General features: G+C 41.3%; 1 protein-coding gene across 1 annotated transcript in view; it reads right to left on the reverse strand.

Moving 5' to 3' along the window:
* The window catches only part of UROC1 (urocanate hydratase 1), a 39,651-nt gene extending 18,727 nt beyond the window's left edge, over positions 1-20,924 (reverse strand). Inside the window, exons 1-8 of the mRNA XM_008632354.2 lie at positions 20,631-20,924; positions 12,140-12,270; positions 9,452-9,545; positions 8,948-9,007; positions 5,971-6,099; positions 5,245-5,306; positions 4,257-4,323; positions 3,534-3,677 (exon numbers count right to left, since the gene is read on the reverse strand). Coding sequence (XP_008630576.1) covers positions 3,534-3,677; positions 4,257-4,323; positions 5,245-5,306; positions 5,971-6,099; positions 8,948-9,007; positions 9,452-9,545; positions 12,140-12,270; positions 20,631-20,756 — 813 coding nt within the window. The 5' untranslated portion in view covers positions 20,757-20,924. The remainder of the gene's footprint in view (positions 1-3,533; positions 3,678-4,256; positions 4,324-5,244; positions 5,307-5,970; positions 6,100-8,947; positions 9,008-9,451; positions 9,546-12,139; positions 12,271-20,630) is intronic.
* Positions 20,925-22,653: the final 1,729 nt, after the last annotated feature.

The following is a 22,653-nucleotide window of genomic DNA, read 5'->3' on the forward strand; positions in this document are numbered from 1 at the left end:
CTATAGTTCAAATACTTATTTTTCACCTCTGATTTTTTTAAGCTTTCTGTTCTCTTTTACTCCTGGCTCAAAGAAAGAAATAGACTTTTTTGATACATCACTTCCCAAAATAGTTTATAAATAAAAATTTATCATTAAAATCGTATAAGAGGTAATATTTTTCTGCAAATTTTAAGTATTCCTACTGTTTCTTTTCATTATTATATTAAAAGCCAAAACCGTTCCAATCTATTTTTAAAATGTGGCTATTTTTTGGTGAAAATAATATTTTTTAATAATTAAGGAAATATTTTCTTTGTTCAGCCCAGGGAGACATTTCTTCCAGGCTGCCCAAGATGAAGCTATGGTTTGCAGAATAAAATTAACCCTCACTTTTGTTCTTGGACTGCTGGTTGAAAATCTCAACCTAATATGGAAAGGAAAGAGGAAAGCATTTTCCTGTCCCAGCTGCCTAATGCCACTGAAAAATAGCACAGAGCAAAACAAAACTATGTCTTTAATTCCCTCTTGTTTGAACTTGGAAGCTCCAAACAAGCTCAATCCCAAATCTGTACCCAGCTCTGGGCTCAGCTTCTGTGTGTGCCAGTGTGTACGTGCCTAAGAGACAGCTGGATAAAAATATAAACGGATGGACAAACCATGGGGGCTTTGGCACAGATTCCATATTAATGGTCCAATGTACAAGCTTGCACACCATTAATACGTTTATAATGAGCTATCAGTGGCATAAGGCAAGTGGCAAAATTAATTTAAACCAATATTCTGTGGTAGCAACAGATTTAAACCCCCCACGATGATGTGTGTGCATGAGAACACATAACCTGAATATCTTCTAGTGCTTCATTAAAGCATTTTTTACTTCTCTATAATCTTTCCCCACCATTTTAATTCTTTCTCATTAAGAAAGTACTTATATGTAAATTAAATAAGCTCCGTATTCAGGAGTTGCTTGAACACCAGGAAACCTTTTATTTCCTAATTATTCTTAGCATGAGAAACCATCCATCATTTTCCACATCAGTAATAAAGACTATCCCTCCAAAACCCCAGATTATGATAATAACAGTGTCACTGCCAATGGAATTATTCAATAAAATCAGGTGCCGTGGGGGACAGCTTCTTCTGACATATTTAAATCAGCACAGGAGGAAAAGTATTAAGGGGTCTGTATGAATTACAGGAATTGGGGTCATTTAAATCCCCACATAACATAGATCAGACCTATTTAAATGTTACCACATCCTACATATTTTACTTCAGCTCCCTCTGACATTCTTAGTCTTTCACAGGCTTGCTGGCTCAAGAAAACTAGCTTCCTTTGAACCACCCTTTCAAAAATATGCTCATTTTTGGATCAGCATCTCAGTAGTTTAAAAAATTGCATAAAGATGATGAGCTAATGTTGCCTCCAGTGTAATCCCAGAGAGCTCAGTGCAGCTCAGAGGAGATATCTGTCCCTCCACACCATTATTTCATAAAATTACAATCAGCTTCCTGTCAAACAGGAGAGGTAAAAGACTTGCATCACTAATCCCTTCTGCCTGAGCTTCGGAAGCCCTGGCTGACAAAATGATCTCTTGCACAATTCAGTGTCATTTACATAAATGGTTCCTTAAATAAATAATATGTACATATATATAGCTATACACATGTGCTCCTGAGACTCATTTCCGACAAGGATCATCTCACAGGAGATAAAAAACAGGCGATATTCAGTCTCCTGAACAAAATCATCTGCAGCCGTGGAGATGAAAAGGACAAAGGATGGCTCTGAATGGCTTTCACTGGAATATTTCCTTTGTATTCCAGCATTTGAAAGATCATGATAACAGAAGTCTGAATAATTTATTCATTAATAATTTATTCAATAGTAAATTGAATACATTTATTCCATCTGCAGGGAGTACCTGATGAGATCTCAAATACATGCAAAACCCACATTCTAACAAAACCACCTTTGCACCACTGTTGTAAAACTGATGAAGCCCAAGCCTTTCATGAAAGACCCGATGTAGCCAGAGCAGTCAGGTTTACTGCACACCACGTGGGCAGTCTGACCCACTGTGTTTTGAAGTTTAATTTTAACTAAAATAGGCCAGATTGTGAAATTCTTTCCACTGCAGTGGGACATGCCCACAGCAGAGGTTTCCCAGCTGTCTATAAATGATTTTAGGTGAGAAGGCCAAGCTCCCACTCCAATCAGCTCTGACTGGAGCTTAGTTCTCACAAATGCTTTCTTCTGCAGAGTAACAAGAGCCCATCACATGCAGATACTCAGAAGAGCTCAGTGCATTTTGGTCAGTCCTGTATCTGCTCAGACAAGAATATTTCCCCAGTGTATTGAAATCAAAGCCAGCCACGAAGAAAGAAATGCATGGAAAAGTTTAATGTTTCTAAGTAGTCAATATCACTAAAGATTGTCACTACTGTTTTCATAGAATTGCCAAGCAACAATCTCTCTTAAAAGTTGTTGCAGTGTTTGTGTAGTCCCTCCTTCCATCTGGTTGCTAGAACAGAATCCTGTGATCAGCATAAGAGCTGAAAAGGGCAGGTATTGGGAGAACTTAATGCAACCTTTTTATATGGAAATGTATTTCACTTGAAATATGCAGGGATGTATACTTTCCCAAATGATGATGTTTCGGATGCTTCATTAGATGATACTTAAGGATATCTGTGGATCCAGTGGATCCTATCATCCACCATTCTAATTGCATGGGCATTAGCAATCACAGAATCACAAATTATTAGTAGATTATCTTAGTTTAGGGGAAGAAATAACTGGGCTATTTTAGCATATTTGGAACAGAGAAACTTTCCACAGGATGAAAGACTCTCTACAAAGATATTCTGTGGGAGAGCTTCGGGAACGGGGAAAAACGGCACTACAGAACTTCTCCCCCATCAGCATCTTCTCTCAGCAGAACTTACCTTCATTGCCTAAAAACTGGAGTTCTCATAAGTGCTTGTGATTAACCTCAGAAGTCAACTTTAAAAGTCCCATTGACTTCAAGGAATCGCAACCTCAACATCATTAGTACAAATCTTGATGAGTGAACCACGCCAACATTTTTAACGAGTACTTCCTATTGCATCTGATAAGGATACTGGAGGCTTTAAAGGTTAATCAAAGTTAAATAACATAACTAACACCTTCTCAACATGGGCTATTTTTGGCATAAGAGAACACAGTTCTCATGGGAATTGCCTGTGGAGGTTACACTTTTTCACACATGAAATGAGGGTAGTTCAAACACTGGGAATGGCTCATCTGACAGTATCGTACTGCATCATTTTTGAAGCAATTTTAAGTCCATATTTTTGCAGCCTGATCTGTTGAGTGAATGAACAGAGTGGAATAGCAGTGAAAAATGCTCAGCAATGGAAAAAAAAGGGACAGATCTTAGAAAATAGTATCTTTTCTGAGTTTGGTTTTTCAGGGTTACTTCAGGAACCTGTCAGATCAGAAGAATGAGGGTTCTGACTCAGCAAAAGGAGGAGAGAAGGCAGAATGACAGCAGCACTGCTCTCACCTCTGCAATGATCCCCACACACCCAGCAATGACTGCAGCCTTCGCCTGAGCCCCGCTCATCCCTCCGAGGCCAGAAGTGACAAACACCTTCCCAGACAGGTCCTCTGCCTTCAGGTACCGACAGCCTGCATTGAGCACTGTGAGCTGCACACAACAAACACAGCCATCACCAGGAGCCATTTTCACTGGACTCCCTTAAATTTAAAGATCTTCTGTCCCTGTAGCAAACAGACTTTGAAACTCTGGGGTCATCAGCACCATTAAACACTTTAATCCTTTAAGAAGGAAATATGTTACAAAATGATGTTGTGAAACCATCTGTCGTCATCATGCTTATTTCTCTCACCATGAAATAGAATAATCAGTGGTTCCCAACATGCTGCTCTTGTGGTATAGAGGCTTAAGGGTGGCTGCAAAGGACAGCTAAGGAAAACAGTCAAGAAAATGTTTTTATATAAGACTTTTGGTCAATTCATACTTCACATATTGTAGCTAAATATGAGCTCAGACTGAGACCTTGATTGCAAATCCCTTCAAGTCTGGGTTCTGGATAAGACATATCTAAGTGAAAAGACATTAATTTTTTTATGGCGCGGGCAATGAGAATTTCTTTGGTAGCCAAAAGATCCTCTCTCAGCAATCCACACCACTCCCATCACCAGCCACTGCGGGAGAAAGCCTCCTCCAAAAGGTACTGACAGAGACCTTTCCCCAGTTCCTTACCACGGTCCCATGGACTATTCCCTGAGGCCCAATGTAGCAGTAGCTCCCTGCAGTCATCTGACCATACCTGGGGACAGCAAGCAACACAGTGAGACCACACATTGCTCAGGCTGGAGTGGCACTTCCACTTGTCCACTTGTGCTTCCAGTACAACAAAAAAACCCTCTGTGCTTCAATTTGTTGCTAAAGGTCTGCTGTTATCTAATTCTCAACTCAGAGTTTTATCATTAGCAATGCACCAACATATTTTTGGAGGAGTGTTTAGCTCATTAAATTGAGTTCAAAAATGCATGGATCAAAACCCAAGTGTAAACTTGTCTTGGCACTTAGCACAGTGACTGGGACAAAAGGACACTCTTTTTCACCTCATTGCAATCTCTGTGTCATTGGTTTTCAGCGGCACTTGTGCTTCTTAGACATATAGCCACTTTGGAAGCTTTTAGCCCAAAATGGTTGACCACGTTCATATTAAATTCCCAGAGAAGTGGGACAGCTCTCTGACTGTTTTAATTTATTCTCTCCATGCTACACAAAAGAATAATAATCTTGTGCTCATCAACAGTAGGAGAGTATGTAAAAATCATTAAAAAAAGATCGCTTTCTACTTCAAAGTTTCTCTTGGCGTGAAAGAATGTTTTATAACTTGTGTTTTCCATAGACTGCAAAACAACCCCTGAAAATTAGAACTAGCAAGTGCTTTAAGTGGGTTATGATTAAGGCTTTAGGCTATTTTTCAGCCAAGCCTCACACATAAACCTAATATTAATTCCTAACAGACCTCAATTACATCCTTATATATGTGGCTGAACATAACTCAAACTCCAAAGTAATTCCATCTAAGTGTGCATTAATGCTTTGCAGCATCAGGACTTTATGCAGCACAGTTGAAATCCATCTGCATTAGAAATTTTAACCAGTCACTGCTTGATGTCTGAATTATATTTTAGTCAAATATTTGATATGTTTTAATAGTGAGCTATCTTCTTACATTGTTACACCCAAAGCAAACATCTTCTCATATTCATCTCTGGAGGAATAGTTGGGAACAACCTAAGAAAACAACCAAAATAAAATCCACATAAGCAAATTACAGATTTAAGCAGGTCTTTTGAACATCCTAAATTTCTTTAGCTATGGTTACACACAGAAAAACAGTAGAAACTGGGGGAGTATTCCAGGTGTTTTAGTTCATGTATTCCAGTATTAGAAAAAATGATGTCTGGTCTTCCCGGCACTGTGACTGCCACACAGGTTTTAAGGAGAGCAGTTCCCCAGCCACAACACTAACCTGCAGGGGAATAAATATTGAATGGCTCAAAAGACTGGCAATGAACCAGTATTTTCACTTGTCCACTTTACCTTCTGAGCAAAGCAGCCCAGATATCTGAGCCTCTGATTAATAATCGTGTTTGCTTACTGGGGGCTTTTAAATCTTCCAGACTGAGCCTAGCTGAACTGTTTTGGGCAAGAAAGTGTCTCAGACTCAGTCAGAACAGAGGTTTTCTAATAAGGAGAAGGTTGTTTCCTCCATCACTGCTGATCAGCACACGTGAGGTGACAGCAGCTATACTGGAATGAATGCTGCAGAATTTGGATCCCAGATTCTCCTGTGTGGTGTTGTAAATTCAGACAGTATAAATCATATTTTAACTCAGCCACCACATGAAAATGAAACAGAATAGGAGGAAAAAGAAAACAAGATGCTAATACCTACCATGCCATTGGTAATGATTAAACGAGGAGCACGCTGGGGGCTGGGGAAGAGTCCCAGGGGATGCCCACTGTACATCACCAGTGTTTGCTCTTCTGTCATCTCTGATAAATAGTGCATTACCAACCAGAACTGAAAGGAAAAGCAAGGAAGAGAGGGAGTTTGTTTGCATCTTACATTTATGGTTTTTTATGAAGCTGCCAAACTTGGAGAATGAAGGCAGCTATAGAGATAACGAGGTGCATTCACATATGGAATAACAGAGCTCTCAACACATTCTTGCTTTTAATAAAGTCCTTTAAGAGATATCACCAGGAAACAAACCAACAACTAACAAAAGTCTGAATAAGTTCCAGAACCATTTCTCCAGTACAAACCCCAGATATCCTTCACTTTTAAAGCCATTCTAATTTTATCTTGAGATTAACCACTTGGATTTGGCACTTTTCTGACAATCCTTCCAAAGCCAAACTGCAAAATTTTCCCTATAGAAGTGATTAAATACTCATGCTTATTGTTGATCCTAACCTGAAATTCAGTATCTTCTAGTGCAATAAATGGTTTTGAAAATGTGCACTGTAAAATGAAAAAGGTTTTCTTCTCCAGGAAAAAAATCAGCTTTCATTGTGGACACTGAAGGAAATCCTTGATGTACCCTGGAGTACACAAATATATGTCAGCTTTGTCTGCATAATTCAATAATTACTCTTGATTAATGCCAAAAAGTACACTTTGACCATTTGAGCTGACTTTAAATTTAACTTTAATCCATCACTGTCTATGACAAAGCTCATTATACTCCACAGAATTTTTAGTATGTGTCAACTAGGCCTGTGAGAAACTTCCCTGTGCAAAATTGGAATTCAACAATTGCTTGAAACTACAGTTTCTGTACGGACACAAACAGAATTTTGAGGGGGAAAAAAATCAACCAGAATTGCTGATCAAAGAGGCAGAAGTATCAGGGACAAATACACATAGGCACTTAATTTCTGTGGTTGTGGCTTTGATCTGAATTAAAAATGGTACAGATTTGAAGCCAGTCCCTTCTAACCCAGCCAATTCCCCAAGGTGCAAGTTCAGCTGAACAGGAGAGAGTTAGTCAAGTTACTGTCTTGCTTTTTACAATTTGTTTTATGAAAAATGTTGAATAATGGAAGTAATGTCATAGGACAGAACAGGTAACTAACTGAACTCTCAACTCCATAGCAGTCTGGGAGAAACATCCTAATGAAAGTAGAAGCCGTAAGATAAATAGATCTTTTTATTGAAAGGCATAACTAGCAAGGAGGAAGGAAAAGCCTTTCCTAGCTTAAAAAGCAGTGTCTTTACAGTGTCTGCAGATCTGTAAAGTTAGCTCTGGACATAGTACTTTCATTTGAAATTATCCAGAAGAAAGCACAGGTCTGCATGGATGATATAAACCAAACAGAACCTTTTCACAATGAGTTTTGCAATCCTAGATTCTTTCTTTAAAAAAAAGTCGTTTTCAAGCTACAAAAGGAATAAAATGTTCTGTGGTAACTGAATCATTCATGTGATTGCTACTCTAAGTAAACAGAAATAAAAAGGTTTTGTTTGTTCTGCAGGTCATAGGACCGGCTTGGATGAGAATAAGAGAAAAGAATATTTCTGACTTTGGCAGCACTTCTACCTCACCTTGCAGCCCAGCATCTGCCTAAGGAATCTCAGACCAATAAAGGCCACTACATAAACTACTGGCACTGCTCACCTCAAATGCTGTAACACTCATAGCTAACAGACAACAGTTAACTGGCACTTATTAATTAATATACAGAATAAAGAAATGGTGAGCACTGCCATGGTACCTCTCTTTGAAAAAAAGTCAGAACAGTTTTGCCTCAAAATCTGCCTAAGGCTTCCATTTAACTTCTAGATTAAATGCACCAGATTAGGAAACTGAAACACAAGTTTTCTTTTAACCACCAATGAGAAATCCCAAACTGGGAAGGAACCCTGGGTCATGCTAGAGGGAGGAATCCACTCCTTTCCCCTAATCAGGAACTTCATTCACACATTAGTTTTGCTTGGATTCTTTAAAAAACAAGAGGCCAGATTCAGGTAAAGCCACAACAAGGTGCATATGTGATTCATTATGACAGAAGCTGGCTTCTTAAGTCAGCTTTTGCTAATTCCAGCTACAGAATCAGCAATCAAGACCTTCCTAGCCTTCAGGAGTGATGCTGCTCTCCAGGGGGATGTACCTTCCTACCTGTGTTGATTCTGTCCTGCACTGCAAACAGAATTCTAAAGATGTTGCTGGTTCCAAAGATCTCCTGAAAATGTTTCCCACATGCATTTTGCAGCACTTAGAATAAACGGAGTATATTTATTGACCTTTATTTTTATATAAGAGAACAGAGATTATACAAACACAATTTAAAACATTCTCTGATTTTAGAGAGGCTTTTAACCATCTGCCATTATTATTAGAAGATAAGGGCTGATGTTCATAGTAAAGTGCACCATGAACTGGCCAGCTAGCCCAAATATTAACAGCTACTCTGATTTACGTGGAAAATGACTCAGAATTGCACATTCTTCAACCAAAGCCCTTTTTTTATTCCACTACTTGTGAAAAATATTACAAAAGTACACAAACAAACAGAGGATACACTTTTTTGTTTCCTGGATTTAGACTCTAAAATTATCTGTGCCAAATACACAGGCACATACATATGCATCAGAGAAAGACAAAGAAAGGTCTTTATATCATCCTACACAGCTTGGTGTGTTTATGGTATCAGGTTTAGTATTTCTGTCTGTGCTCTCCCTACTAAATAAAGCTCTCTCCATCTACGCAGTTCATAACTGAGCATTCCCCTATCCAAACAGGATGTTTTGGAGTATTTTAAGGCAATGACTGCCAAGAATTATCCCAAACTGCCTAAGCAGAATGTGCATGGGGGAGGGTGAAACTGGCTCTGTGAAACAAGTTGTAAACCCAGCAATGTCCTACCTGTGCCCAGTTGCTGAAGACCTGCCCATTTCCTCCGTAAGTGACAAGCTCCTGAGGAAACTAAAAAAGGCAATTTAATATTAAGGCAAGCACTTTTCTCAAACCTTTTACTGTATCTCTGAGCTACTTTTGCCATCTCCGTAATAAATCTTTTCTAGAGCTTATTGCATCAAAACTCTCTATGTTCTTAAAATCAGAAAGTAACATTGTAAAAGCAATAAGAACAAAAATTAATATTATTTTTCAAAATTAAGTGTTTGTTACTATAACACTGTCACTGGGATGAGCTTCCAAAGACACAGGAAGCAGCAGCACTAATTTTTCAACATAAGTTGTAGAAGCAATGTACCAAGAGCTGAGCTCTGTGTTTCAGGCAGTGACCAAGCTCCTGCATACAGTACCTGTATGTCTAAATTTGTCAGTATTTATGTGAGAACACATGCAGGAAGTATCTTGCCAATTTGCTGCTGCCTATGAATCCAGGTTCCTTTTACTGTACCTTACCTGAGCCACAGAGGGATCCAGATTATTCATGATCATCAGCATGATGGCAGCAGCTGATTTGGTCTTGCAAGGGTATTCTCCTATGGGGTACGCTCTGAAAGCAGAGGCACAAAAATTTAAAAGAAACACTCCAGCTCACAGGAGGAACAAGAACAACACACCCCACAGGAATATCTCTGCTTGCCAGGGATACTCAAACTTGTCTGAGTTGCAGGCTTTTATTCAAGAGAGAAGAGTAAAGAAAAAAATGTACAGATATGAAGTTATATATGTACATTAACAGGAAAAACAGGTTTTAACTATTATCAGAATGAAGCAAAACCAAGAAATTGCATTTGACTTATCATTTGCTGAATTATTTAATCACAATTGATCAATACGATGGCTCACTGGTTTTCAGACGCATTTTTTGGGGGGGGAGATGGTGGAAGTGGCCTCTGCAACACAGCTGCCAGGCCAAGCAGCCAAGTGCTGCAATGCCAAGGAAAACAGCATCGCTGGAAGTTGCCTTCAGGCTCACCCACCCTTGTTATTTAAGATAGTATCTAAGGAAAAAACACTTGGCTTGAGTTTCAGACTCCAAGAAACTCTCAAAAACTGAACTAGTTAGGAGAAATATGGGCCTTTTTACGAAGACGCACTTCATCCACAAGCCGAGAGGTGAAGTATGGGAAACACCCACAAAGTTAGCCCAGCTCAGGTTGCCTGGCACTAATGTCCTTAATGTCACCTGCTGTGATCATCTCATTGTTATCTTCTCCTCCACCATCTGCTTGTGTATCAAATTGCTGTAAAACTTCTACTCTTGGATTTATACTGTAGCTGTTCAGGGCAGGGACAGTTCCTTTGTTGTGTTTGCACAGGTTTTAGTACAGTTGTGCTGAGGCCTCCAAGGTATGACACCTAAAGGAAGTAGAACCACTGATCAAGAGTTTTACTCCTTCCTTTTCTGTAAGCAACACCACTATTACCAATGCTGAAGATTCCTAAAGAGGGATGGGATCTTTTGGCATGGTTTCTAAATGATCTTCCTTTTATTGGACCACAGACCTTCAATGGCTGGACACTTGCTTTGTGCAGGGAAAGTTACACTGAAAAGGTCAGGCTAAAGAGTGCCACCTACAAAAAAAAAAAAAAATTTGGACATCCCCTGTCCAGCTCATGAGCCAAGATCTGGAATGAATATTCTACAGATTGAGAAAAAGAGCTCCTCCCATGATCCCATGCACTTTATTCTGGCTTTTTACATCAGTGTACTAAAACAAACGCCTTGTAGTCATTGCCAAACCAGGAGAGAAAACCTTTGAGTTTTTCCACAATGCTTTTTTTATTAGGGATTTCTGCTTTTCTAAACTTGATAGAAGAGGATTTCTGTGGAATGATGTGATTCATCAAGAGGATATATTTACACATAATATTGCTCAGAAGATAAGAAACCCAACTCTCAAGTATCAGCTGAGTGCTCTGGCATAGGAACATGACTGTTAAATGGAGCTGTGGTCCCTGGGACATACAAACCAAAAATCAAATGCTATCAGACTACACAGATCAAAAGGTGTTTTCTCATTCTGAGACTGCAATAATCTATTAGAAAGTAATCAGTGAAATGGTCACAAAATAAAAAAAACTTGAAGCTATCAAAGAGTCACGGATGCCAGTGATGGAAACAAGCTGCTGGACGGTCTCATCCAAGCCTACTTAGAAGGTGTCATCATCTGCAGTTTAGTACAGGGCCCTCTGAAGTCCAGCTCTGCAAAATCTTTCAGATAGTCTTCCACTTGTCCACTCCTTAGCTGAATTTTGTGAGATCTGACCTCAGGCTAATATATGAACAGCATAGTTGTCTGTGGAAATCAGAGTGCTTTCTATTTGCTTTATTCAGATTTCTGTATGGACATTAACCAGGCCCCTGCTGATGCAAAAAGGAATCAATCAGTCTAAAAAAAGCAGCTAGTCCCTGGCAGCCCTCACTAAATCTGTTCTGCTTCACAAACATTAGCCCCAGCAGCCCTAGAATGAAGTGATGGTCCAAGACCAACAGGCACAGACTATTACACACCAGGGTCACATAAAGGTTCCAATGGAAAAAATGTACTGCCTTTCCTTTAAAGCCCAGAAGGCTTCCTCTGCTCCGAGAGCACTAGGAGAGTTGGGATAACCCAACCAGCAACTCACCTGGTCTTACTTCTTGGTTCAGCTGGGACTTGACTGGCAGCACCTCAGAACTACTGCAAGTTTTCTGTCAAGGCTGTCATTGGAGATGTCTGAGTAATGACTGGCCCCTAGAAACTAAGCCCTGCCATGGGACAGAGTTTTTGAGATCCCTGTGTGGGGCAGAGCTGGCATTGCCACACACACAGCCTGGCTCAGTCCTTTCCCTGTGCTGACTGAGCTTTCCAGCAGTGAGACTGCCCAGGCCCACCACAGCCTATCCAGAAAGGAACACACTGCTTCCCTCCCAATCCCATGGAGCATCCCAAAACATAGAGTGGCCCTCCATGGAAATGAAATCACTGCAATACACAGAACATCCAAATTATCAGATGATGAGCTTCGTTAATATGTTATGACAACTTCTACAAGAGGTAAGTTAGGACGCAGTAAGGCCACTATTTAAAGGTCAGTTCCACGGGTGAGAGCTGGCAAGCAAATGGCAGCCAAATACAACATGAACCATCCAGTCCTTACCTCATCTCAATATCTGGGCAGAATCTGTACATATAGATGTGGCCATACAGCCTGAGTTCTTCAGCAAATTCCAGCGCCAGCTTCTTTTGGATTTCAGGTGGGAAATAGCGCAAGGCATTGCGCAGAGCCAGCTGCCAAAAAACAAACACACAAAAAATAAATGAGAGAAAAAAACTAGGTATGAGAGAAATGGAGGTAGGTGGGTCGCCTTGAACTTTAACCAGACTCACCTGGAAGCCTGCCTAAGCCGTTACAAGGACAGTGCAATTCAAAAGAACAAGCTCATACCAGAGAAACTTCATTTCTGCTTCCCTACTGAAGCATTTCTATCTGGATCTTTCCTTGTAGGTTCAATTGCAGTAAACCTGTAACAAGCCCCTTCCCACCAATGTCCCCAAATCTGCATGGAGAAACCTTGGAGATTTGGTAAGTGGTGCTCAATATTATCAATATCACACAGTGTGGCAGTACAAGTGGCTGCAGCCACGGTGACCCCTGAGGATCCAACAGTCACCGAGGTTTAATGCCTCACTCTGTAGTTAGGGTGAGAGCCATAATCCCCCAGTTCGGTTATCTGCATACTTCTGTATCCCTGGTTAGTATTTTCCCCGCCCTGCTTTATGTATAAGCTTGTTAATATTCATTTCCTCTAAATTAATATGTATTAATTCTAGAAAGTTCTGTAGTACTCGACACCCCATTGGTTCCTTCCCTAAAACCCTCCTTTGTGTTAATCCCATTGGTTCCCTTGCCCTTGTTATAAACGCATATCATAATATTGGCTTCTCGCAAGTATTAAGGTGAATATTATATAATGTTAGAAATGCTTTTGCTGTGTGGATGTAGATTTCTTTCTTTTTAGCAAGAATTTAGCAAGTGTGAGCGAGTAAGATAACTTCCAAGCGAACAGAGGATGAGGCCCAAAGCTGGTATCAACACTGCCCGGAGAACAAAGGGGCCCAAAGCGGCTATCACTGCTCTGCCCGGGGGGCAAAGAGGCCCAAAGCTGCTATCAACCCTGACTGTCTGGGGAACTAAGAGGCCCACTCAACTATCAACTCTCACCTAGCGAGCCCAGGCCCAAGAATCAAAAGAAATAAAACCGCAAGGCAGAAAAATGTGCATGCTCTAAAAAGGCAGAACAGCTCCTGGAAAAGTTTGAATATGCATAAAGAACAGACAGTAAAAATGGTATAAAAAGGACTATCGCCAGGCACCCGGCCATTACCTCTTTGCTTTATTTTATGTGTCTCTTACCGTCTTTTTATTAAACTTTTAAATTCTCACAGGAGAGCAAACCTCGTTTTTCACACCCTCAAACCTGTCTCCTGTCAAGTATCCCATTGGCTGTATACCCCTTATCCCAGCCTTTCCATCCCCACTATAAAAATCCCCGGCCACCCTCAGATCTTTGGCTCTCCGTCTCCTCCCCCTGTCATTTCACCCAAATAAACCTTGTTCAGAAATCCTTTTAACTAAGTCACTAAATTCCAAGACACTGAAGATCCTACTGTACTTTCCATTCAAAAAGGGATCCTAGCCCATGGTTATGTGACATACTCCCAGATGAAGATGTTCCTGGGCTAAGTTTTATTGAAGATTCACTCCATTTAGCATCCTAATGTATTGCAGAGGGTGTTGGGTTACATTATTTTATTGATGCTACATGTATCACTTCCAAATTAGCTAAAGTGATTATTAGGCACTCAGCTAAATTCTGCAGATGATTCTACGTGGTTTACACCCCCTATTGCCTTGAAAGACATTAGCCATGGTTTGCAAAGTACAGTATGTCCTTTTGGATGAAAGAATCCATAAATAAATCACTATCTTTAGTAACAGCCTGTTAAGTCATGTCTCTGTAGTCTGTGTTTCATTTGATTAAAACCACAATGAGAACAAAGATTTTGTCATCTTTAAATAGCCAGTTTCATGCAAAGATCTTATAAGTTCCCTGGCAAATGGCAACACCATCCAAAGGAGTTTCAGTTGAAAAGATTCACAAATCATACAGAATTCCATGTCTTCCTTTGGTTGATTTTTAATGGCTCTGGAAAGGATAGAAAGGGATCAAGTTTGCTTCTGAATCTGATAACAGCTCAGTTTTTGAGAGGGCTGAGCAGAGAGTTTGTGACACCTGCCATGAGCAGTTCAGTTGTGGATACAAGCACCTGCTGAGGGGGTGAAGGGTGGGCTGTAGTGCAGATATCCAGAGAAAAGGCATCTAGAACCATCCAGTGTAATTATCATCCCCAGCCACCCTGGTGAGCGGTGCTGAAAAGCTGCACAAAACAGTCAGCTCGGCAACAAAACTCCTCATTCAACCTGTCCAAGGTCTGGCTCTGATGGTTGGGGCTCTCCAGCCCCTTCATCTGAGCACTCTGGTCTCACATCCCTTGGAACACGCCAAAGGAACGATACCTCTAAATCTAAAATGCCTAATACTGAAAGGTTTTTGCTGGCACTCTTGCTCCTGAGCAGGCATTCAGCTTCAAGTTCAGTGAGGCTGTGCTGATTGACACCACCTGAGGACCAGACCAGTAAAATCCTACAAATTAGATTTGCCATTCCACACAGAGAATGACAAGGGGGAAAAACCTATTTACCAGATGAGAAAACACAAATTCTATTTTCTAATACCACTTCATTCTCCTCCAGTTAGATAAGCAGTCATTTTTCAAGGGCATGTTATTAATAAACACAAAAATCCCAGCTATACCCACACAATGACAAATACATGGGGATTTCCAAAGTCACTCTCAGAGGTGAGCAGCCATCAGAGCAGGTTCTAGATATAAGAAATTTCTAAAGCAAAAATAAAATCATGAGGCAAACATTGGTTATTTGGGTGCCTTTGAGAACTACAGGGAACTGTAAGGCTTCCATTGTGGCAAGGATCACCCACAGTCTTCGATCAATATATCATTTATATTAAAATGAAACTGAAGGGCAGATATTTTTTTTCACCATTAAATTCAAGCAAGAAAAATCTGGTTTGATTTTCAAATAAATTCATTTAGACTGAGCCTCTATCCTATTAATGTTACACATTAGCAGAAGCCTGAATTTTGATGATGCAAACATTAATGAAACATGAACTTGAATGTTACATGGAATGTGGGAAGGGCACCTTGAACAGACAATAGAGATCTTATAAAGGGGACTAAGACTATGGCTTTTTTAGCTTAACTGAATAAAGGTGACATTTGATTGCTGTCTCACTGCAGGATAAATGTCAAAGCAGGAGGAAGCTTCAGGGAAATGCTGGAAAAGGAATAAATAGCTGTGAATTACCTGTAAAAAAATCATAGTCTTGAAATTAGAAGAATTTAAATGTAAGAGATTGTGAAACAATGTCTCAATAAAAGAGCTGGGGTGCTCAAAATTGCTTAGATGAAGCCTGACTGCTTTATGGAAGGGCAATGGCCATGTGCATCAGGAAGAATTTTATACAGTCATTACTGAATCATAAACTGAATAACCTGAGAAAGACACTCAAGGAGCAAATTCAAATAGGCTGATCATTATGCTTTTGTGGGAAGATGATACATTTCATTAAAGCACCATAAAAATCATTATCCTAGGCTTTTAGAAGGAGGGATTTGCCTCTGACACATTGTATTCTCAATATTTTTCTGTATTTGCTATTTAGGCGTCCTTCCTCTTCATAACTTCCAGTGACAGAAAAATAAGCTGCACATGCTCAGTACCTCTGAAAAAGTAGGTTTGCTGTTGTCTTAAAAATATTATTTGCAGTTATAATCCTGAGTTTGAAAGGCTATTTAAAAAAAAATTGCCCTGAATTTGGTGAGTTACTGATTTAATTCAATTCTGTGCAATGTAGGCAAATGCAAAGTCTGCCTCAAGTCTCCCAGCTGGATCTGACATTAGGTTCTTGTGTTTAAGCTCTAATCACTAGTAGGGTGTCTTTTTTTTATACTCCCTAGACTTTATATATTTTAACAGGATTCTGCTGCTATTTAATCAAGATTTAGACCTCTCAATGCTAAAATATAGTCAAGAGAGCCCATGAAATCCTGCTCCAATCAATCAGCTAATTTTCTTTGCTGGAAGATTCTCTTGAGAAATCAAGTAAAGCAGCCTGTTTGTTAATTGGTGTTTGTTGAAGAGCCAGAAGGAAACCTCTTCACAAGGAATGGCATTCATTTCCATTTTCTGAAATGGATCACCAGGACTTCGATTTAAGACCGCCGAGACCATTAAGGTTTACAGTCTCCCTGTTTGCTGAGGGAGAGCGAAGCAGAAGGAGAGGAACTGACTGGCTTAATTCTATGATTTCATTCTTAGTTTTGCCCCTTTTCCAGTGGAGATGATGCTTCCCTCCCACTTGCCATCTTCTGCCTGATGACAGCCAGACCCAGGCTCTTTGGTGGCACTATTCTCCAAGCAGTAAGCAAGATAGTATCATTTTTTATTCTGCCTGATAGGTCCCAGTTCAATCAGCTCAGCTGGGAAGTAAGCATGGAGATTTCTGACTGGCCATTGCCTTAAATGGGTTATGAGCTGTGACAGTTTAACCAAGTTCTTTGTCATCCAATGTCCCAAAACAGGAGTGTCTTGGGGTGACTTTATGATGTGTATCCCCTATTGCTGCTCTGTGCCCAGACATGATTCCTGTGCCTTTAACACTGCGAGAGAAAGAAAAAAAGCCAGATGAACTTTTCAGAGCAATTTGTGCTCCAAGGTCGCTCTACCTTCTCTGCATGCTTCTGCAGCAGCAAGAGCTGAGGCAAGCAGCTTCCTGCTTTTCCACACCTGGGTCAGGTGTGGCATCAGCCACCCTGGAAACCTCAGCCCTGATTCTAGACGAGCTGCAGACTGTATAGAGGACGCTTACCAGATAAAGTACCAGGAGGATGGTCTCTTTAACAGCCAGGGGAAACCGAACATTCTCAAAAGATAACGTACCAAAATTAAAGGGGAGAGAGATGAAAGGCTGGGAAACCTCGTCTCCTTGTCTTCTAACAAACTGGGTGCAATTACTAATAATTACTAATAAATTCCCAAAACAGGCTAGTGAAACTAGGACTGGAGGTAGGATAGAGAAACCACATATCATACACACTTTGAACAACTGCCAATACCTCTGTTGACTTTTTATAAATCATCATCACCAAGCACAGCAAAATAGAAATCCGGATTCGTGCCCCTGCTCTGTAAAAGTTATGTACCAGGGATAAAATCTGAGCAATCTGTGGATAGGCAAACAGGCCTTGGGGCCAGAAAGACAGTAATACCTCAAACTGGAGAGGCAGTATGAACTCAACCAACATGGTGACTACTTTACCCCAATACAAAGTAATTAAACCCAAACCAAAATGTAATTAATACAGGGGTTTTTTTCACTTTCCCTTTCTCAAACCAGAACAAGGAGCTAATAAGTCAACCTTCCCAACCATGTAAACTTGTTAAAGTAGCCTCATTTCTGGATGTGCAAAGAAATCATAGAAGTTGGAAGTTCCATTTCTTCCCCAGAAGGTTGAAGAACAGCTTCAGGTGCTGAATGAGCTCCCAGGCTCTGGTTTTCAGCTCTTCAACCTAGGATGTCCCCAAGCAGGGGGTCACAGCTGCACCCTAAGGAATAGGGAGCCAAGCAGAGCCAACACAGCCAGGGCAGGCACCTCACCAGCCAGGGCCCAGCCTTGTGCTACCTGAGGGAGGAGAACAGGGCAGCCCAGGCATGGCAGACAGGTTCTACCAGGAGTCCTGGTCATCTGGCAAGACCAGGCTGCTGTGCAGGTCCAGGACCAAGCAGGAAATGCAAGTCAAGACCAGGTCTGGTGATAGTTACCATGGAGAGATGAGGCACAGAGATCCCCAGGGAGGTTCAGATGGGGATGTCAGCCCACAGGTGGGACAGCAGACCCAAGAGGCCCATGGCTGAGTACAGGGATACCCTAAACAGAAACAAAGACATCTCCAACACAGCTGAGATTGAAACCCCAGGCCTCAGCTTAAATGGAGCCCCTAAGCCTATGGGCAGAGGGTGTGGGAGGAGACCTCAGGAGAGGCTCATCAGGGTCATCAAGGCCCATTACTGACCTCAGTGTCCCCCCCAGAAACACAAGAGACTGTAATCGGGTGAGAGAGGATCCTGCTGGGTAGCAGGGGGACTGTAGCATGACTTGGCTCTAAGATCCATAAGGGCATTGCTGCATGGATGAAGCCATGCCATTTTTTCTGATCCTGAGCAACACCGAGAAGTGCCCATTCTTCCCAAGTTGCTCCAGCTTTATTGGTATGTCAGTGAGTACAGAGCATGCAACATCCTTGTTCTGCAAAGCACACACCACACCTAGATTTTAAGGGTAGTTTCTTTGAAACATATTTACATTAAGATACAGATGCTGAGAAACAGAAAGCTGGGGTGTCCTGAAGGGAGCGAAAGAGAGAGGATGTGGCTGTTTCAGGCCTCAGGCAAAGAATGCTGAAGGAATAGAACTCAGGAAACATATAATCAGAATCAGTTCTGAGATATGGCTCAATTTATCCAAGAAGATTAAAGTTGGTATGATAGGAAGAGTTAGATACCTCTTCAGCAAGTCCCAAAACACACAGTTCTTTATACATCTCACTTATAGGATTTCTATTATAACCACAAAAGGAGGCCCAGGAAAATAAAACATAGGCAGTGGTAAGGTTTGTTATTGTAACAAGAACTAAAAGGGGAATCACAGCATATGAAAAGAGAGAAAAACACAGAGGAAATCAGCAGAGCATTATTAACTTCACTTCTGTCAAGGTTTCCTCGGAATATTTCAATTAGAAAGTGAATACAAAGTCATACATAAAGACAAGTCTCATAATATGCTCAGCATTACACAGTGTCAACAAAATCTGGAAGCCTGTCTCAAGACTTAAAAAACCCTTGTAGACAGACAACCTTCCATCTACATGCTTTTCTAAGCATGGAGCACCTCTTAAAAAAAGAGATTTGACCTTTCAGATATGAAACAAACACAAGCTGAGCCTCTAATTCTGTTAACAGTTTAGGGTGAAGGATTAATCATAAAGGAAGCCTTAAAATCTCTAATAGTCTAATGAAATACCAACTAGCATGACCACTTATCACATGTAGTAGGTAAAATGGAGAGATGAGAGACAGAGAGACGGATGTTACACAGTCAACTGGTGGCAGAAAACCAGTCTACTGCTCCAAAGAAGGCAGGAAAGTATCCCAGTTTCTATATAGGGAGTGAAGACCTTATCATTGCCTTCCCCTCTCCAGGTTAGAGAGCAAGGTTTGGCATCCTTTTGGGAGATACCATCTCCTCTCCTGCAACATGGACTCCCTCCCGCTATATCAGACTTCTGAGGAAAAGTGATTTAGCAAAGGCAAGGAATAAAACAGAGATGATTGGCAATGGTCTGACATGCAGTGGAACTCACTCCCCACTCTGTTATCTTCACAGCCACCACCACAGCCCTTCTGCACACTTAGTAACCGCATTTCCACGGGTCTGAGCTTTCCCAGGCACAGACAGGATGCCTCAGCCATGAATGCTCCTGACATTGAAGTAAATCCTCTTTGGATATCTCACAGCTGTTCCTCTTTCTACCCTTTGACTAGACTCTCCTCTGTTTGTGGAAGTGGACTTTGAAAGAATTTGACTGCTGATGCCAGTGGGGAACTCCCACGAAGGCAAGGAAGTTGTGTGCAAGTTGTTATTGGGGAAGGAACTTCTGTGTTCTGACCAGAATGTCTCAGTGTAAGTGGTGTTACATGTGATGAAACACAGACTTCCAAACTAAGGAACCCACCTTATCCTCTCCCACACAAATTCCTACGGATCTCCACCCGTTGACCAATATTTTCTGCTGCTGATTTTTTTAGTCTTGAACACGAAATAATGCAATGATTACTTTGGTGTGCACGAAGACTATTTAAACAAAAAGAGACAGGAAAATAATTACGCAACTAAAGACAAATAATTAACTTAACTCCCTACAAACTCGCCTAAATTGCAGGATGCCCAGACTACTGGCTAAAATAAATCATCTTTGGATTTTTTATGCAAATGTACAGATGTGTAGCTGCTGCCATGATGCCGATTCATCACCTTTGATGTTTATTGTATTGGAGGTGCTAGCTTTCACTCCCATACATATGCAATGGTTTTGCAACAGCATTCTGAATTTCATCTTCAAGGAACAATGCTGGATTGACAGCATTGAAGTCTAATGCCTCTGGTTTAGCCATTTAAAGGTGTGGACAACAGCCATGGAAGGTGGTGTGCAGCGAATCTCCCTCATATCAACCCAATTATTCTGGAGGAGGAAGAAGGGAAGTGAGCAGAAGAGTTTCCAGTCCTTTGTCCCACTACACAGTGAATTGTAACACCAAGGAAATACATTTGACACAAAGTTTAGCTTCCCATTCAGAAAAGCATTTGAGGCAATCAGGTTTGCTGCTGCAAGCTGCCTTTATCTGAAAGGAAGAGAAATGAGGCCCTGTGAAACCCCATGTTACCTTTTTCTCCTGAGCAGTGAGATTGGGTGTTCTCACGGGTGCATGGGGTATTCCTTTTCTCCGACCTTTGTTTTCAGGCAGAGGGTTTAGAGGAAGGCCACGACAGATTTCCTTCAGGCTGGTCATAGCTGCTGAGGAAATAGGAGGAGGAAAGGCAAGGCAAACTGGAGAATAAGAGGAAAGGGAGGTACAAGGAAGGGTGCAGGAAAGCAAGATGCTGCACGATTCAAATGCGCCACCACTCCAGGGTGATCTCCAAGAGGACAGATTGTCCTCTGGCTTTTGCAACCAGGGCTGTCAGGCAGAGAAGGCAGGTGGTACAGGTGACACACCTCCCCACTCTGTGCCATGCCATTGGCTCTTCGTTCCTCCCCCAAAATGAATGATTCACAGTTTGGCCGATTATTCTCTGGGTGCTTTGTCAACTGGTGCCGTGTTAAGCCACTAGAGAAAATTCAGTCATTTTCCAAATCACCTGATTCCCCCAAGGTCCGAGTGAGAGTCATGGTCTGGAGCAGGGACATTGACTGAGACCTCAAGAACTGTACATTTATGTTACTGTAGTTCAGGAACTAATGAAAGTTAAGAATCACTCACATCACTGTTCATACACGCTGTTCAGTTAAGATGGGCGTTCTCTGTTTGACACCCCCTGGTATGGGCAGTTCCTCAGATCTCACCAATTCATCTTCTAGACAACAGCAGTGGCCATCACAACAGCAAAATTCCCCCCTTAGGTGTTAGCTCCTCTCAGCTCACAGGCATGAATGGATTTTCACAGCGTTGAACTGGAAATGTACTCATTAGCACTGGTAGTGGATTTCTCAAGACAGGCAATAATTGGGAGGAATAATGAAGGCTTTCAGTCCTATGTCACTTTTATACCCTACAGCCAACAACAACTAGAAAGTCTTGAGGTACTGCCATCCAGGCATCACAGGTAAATAAATGTACTTAACTTTGATTTTCCACTTAACAGTGCAACATGAACTTTGCTCTCCATTCTGGCTTGTTGCTTAAATTATACAGAAGCTTCTTGACCTTTATTACATCCACTGAACTACAAGTGCCACATTTTAAGCCTGGTGAAATTAACTGGGCAAAGCATTTCAATTAGAAATGAGTCTAAAACCTGTGAATGAAAAAATACAGCATTTCCCCACAAAGGCAGCAATCAACAAGCAGTGACAACAAAGCACAATTATTAAATGACAGCCTCTCATTAATGTCAGATCTGCTGTAGCTCTAGGACATCCTGCATATCCCAAGCTCCCAGTGAAGATGCTCAAGTTGAAAGAACTCAGAGCATCCCAGGGGAGCTGAGCACACAGTAGACTCAGACCGTCTGAAGGATAATGTCATTTACAGCAGGAGAATTTTGTTTTGTAATTATACAGTATTTTAGCTGCTTTCAAACAAAAGGCAAAGACAGAAAGGAGACAGAAAAGCCTCTATATTTTAAAGTTTTCTGTTGAGTTTTCCTATTAAAAACATACAAAAAAAAAAAAAAAAGGAAGGGTAAAGTGAGAAAATTCTACCCCAAAATCTGGCTAGATAACCCTGCCTTACATAAACATTCCCACCCCAAAGGGAAATAAACCTTTCCTTATTCTTCTTTGTGTGATCTACAGTCTTCAAATCCCTTTAAGGTCTGACCCTGCACACACAGGGGCACAAGGATAACCTTGTCTGCATTTGCACTCCCATCAGACCTGCTTCCCCCATGACATCAGCAGAAGTTAATGGCGTTATACTGGTGAAAAACCTGAAGAAAGAGAGAATGAAAATGTGGGGAACTCACACCCTGAATTAGGTTTTTTTCTAGGGCTGGACCCTTTCACCCCCTGATTGCTGCATGCTGGATTCTCTCCGTGTCCCTGTGTTTGTGTTAGAGTTACCGAACGCGGTTCAGGGATTCTGCCAGCGCAGACAGCCCAGCTCGGGGCAGCCACCAGTCCCCTCGCTGCCCGGCTTGTCCCAGCTCCTGGCGTGGCTGTGGAGTGACACCGGAGCGAGAGGCCGC

Source organism: Corvus brachyrhynchos, unplaced genomic scaffold (assembly GCF_000691975.1).
Source record: "Corvus brachyrhynchos isolate BGI_N302 unplaced genomic scaffold, ASM69197v1 scaffold4, whole genome shotgun sequence".
In the NCBI taxonomy this organism is placed as follows: Eukaryota; Metazoa; Chordata; class Aves; order Passeriformes; family Corvidae; genus Corvus; species Corvus brachyrhynchos.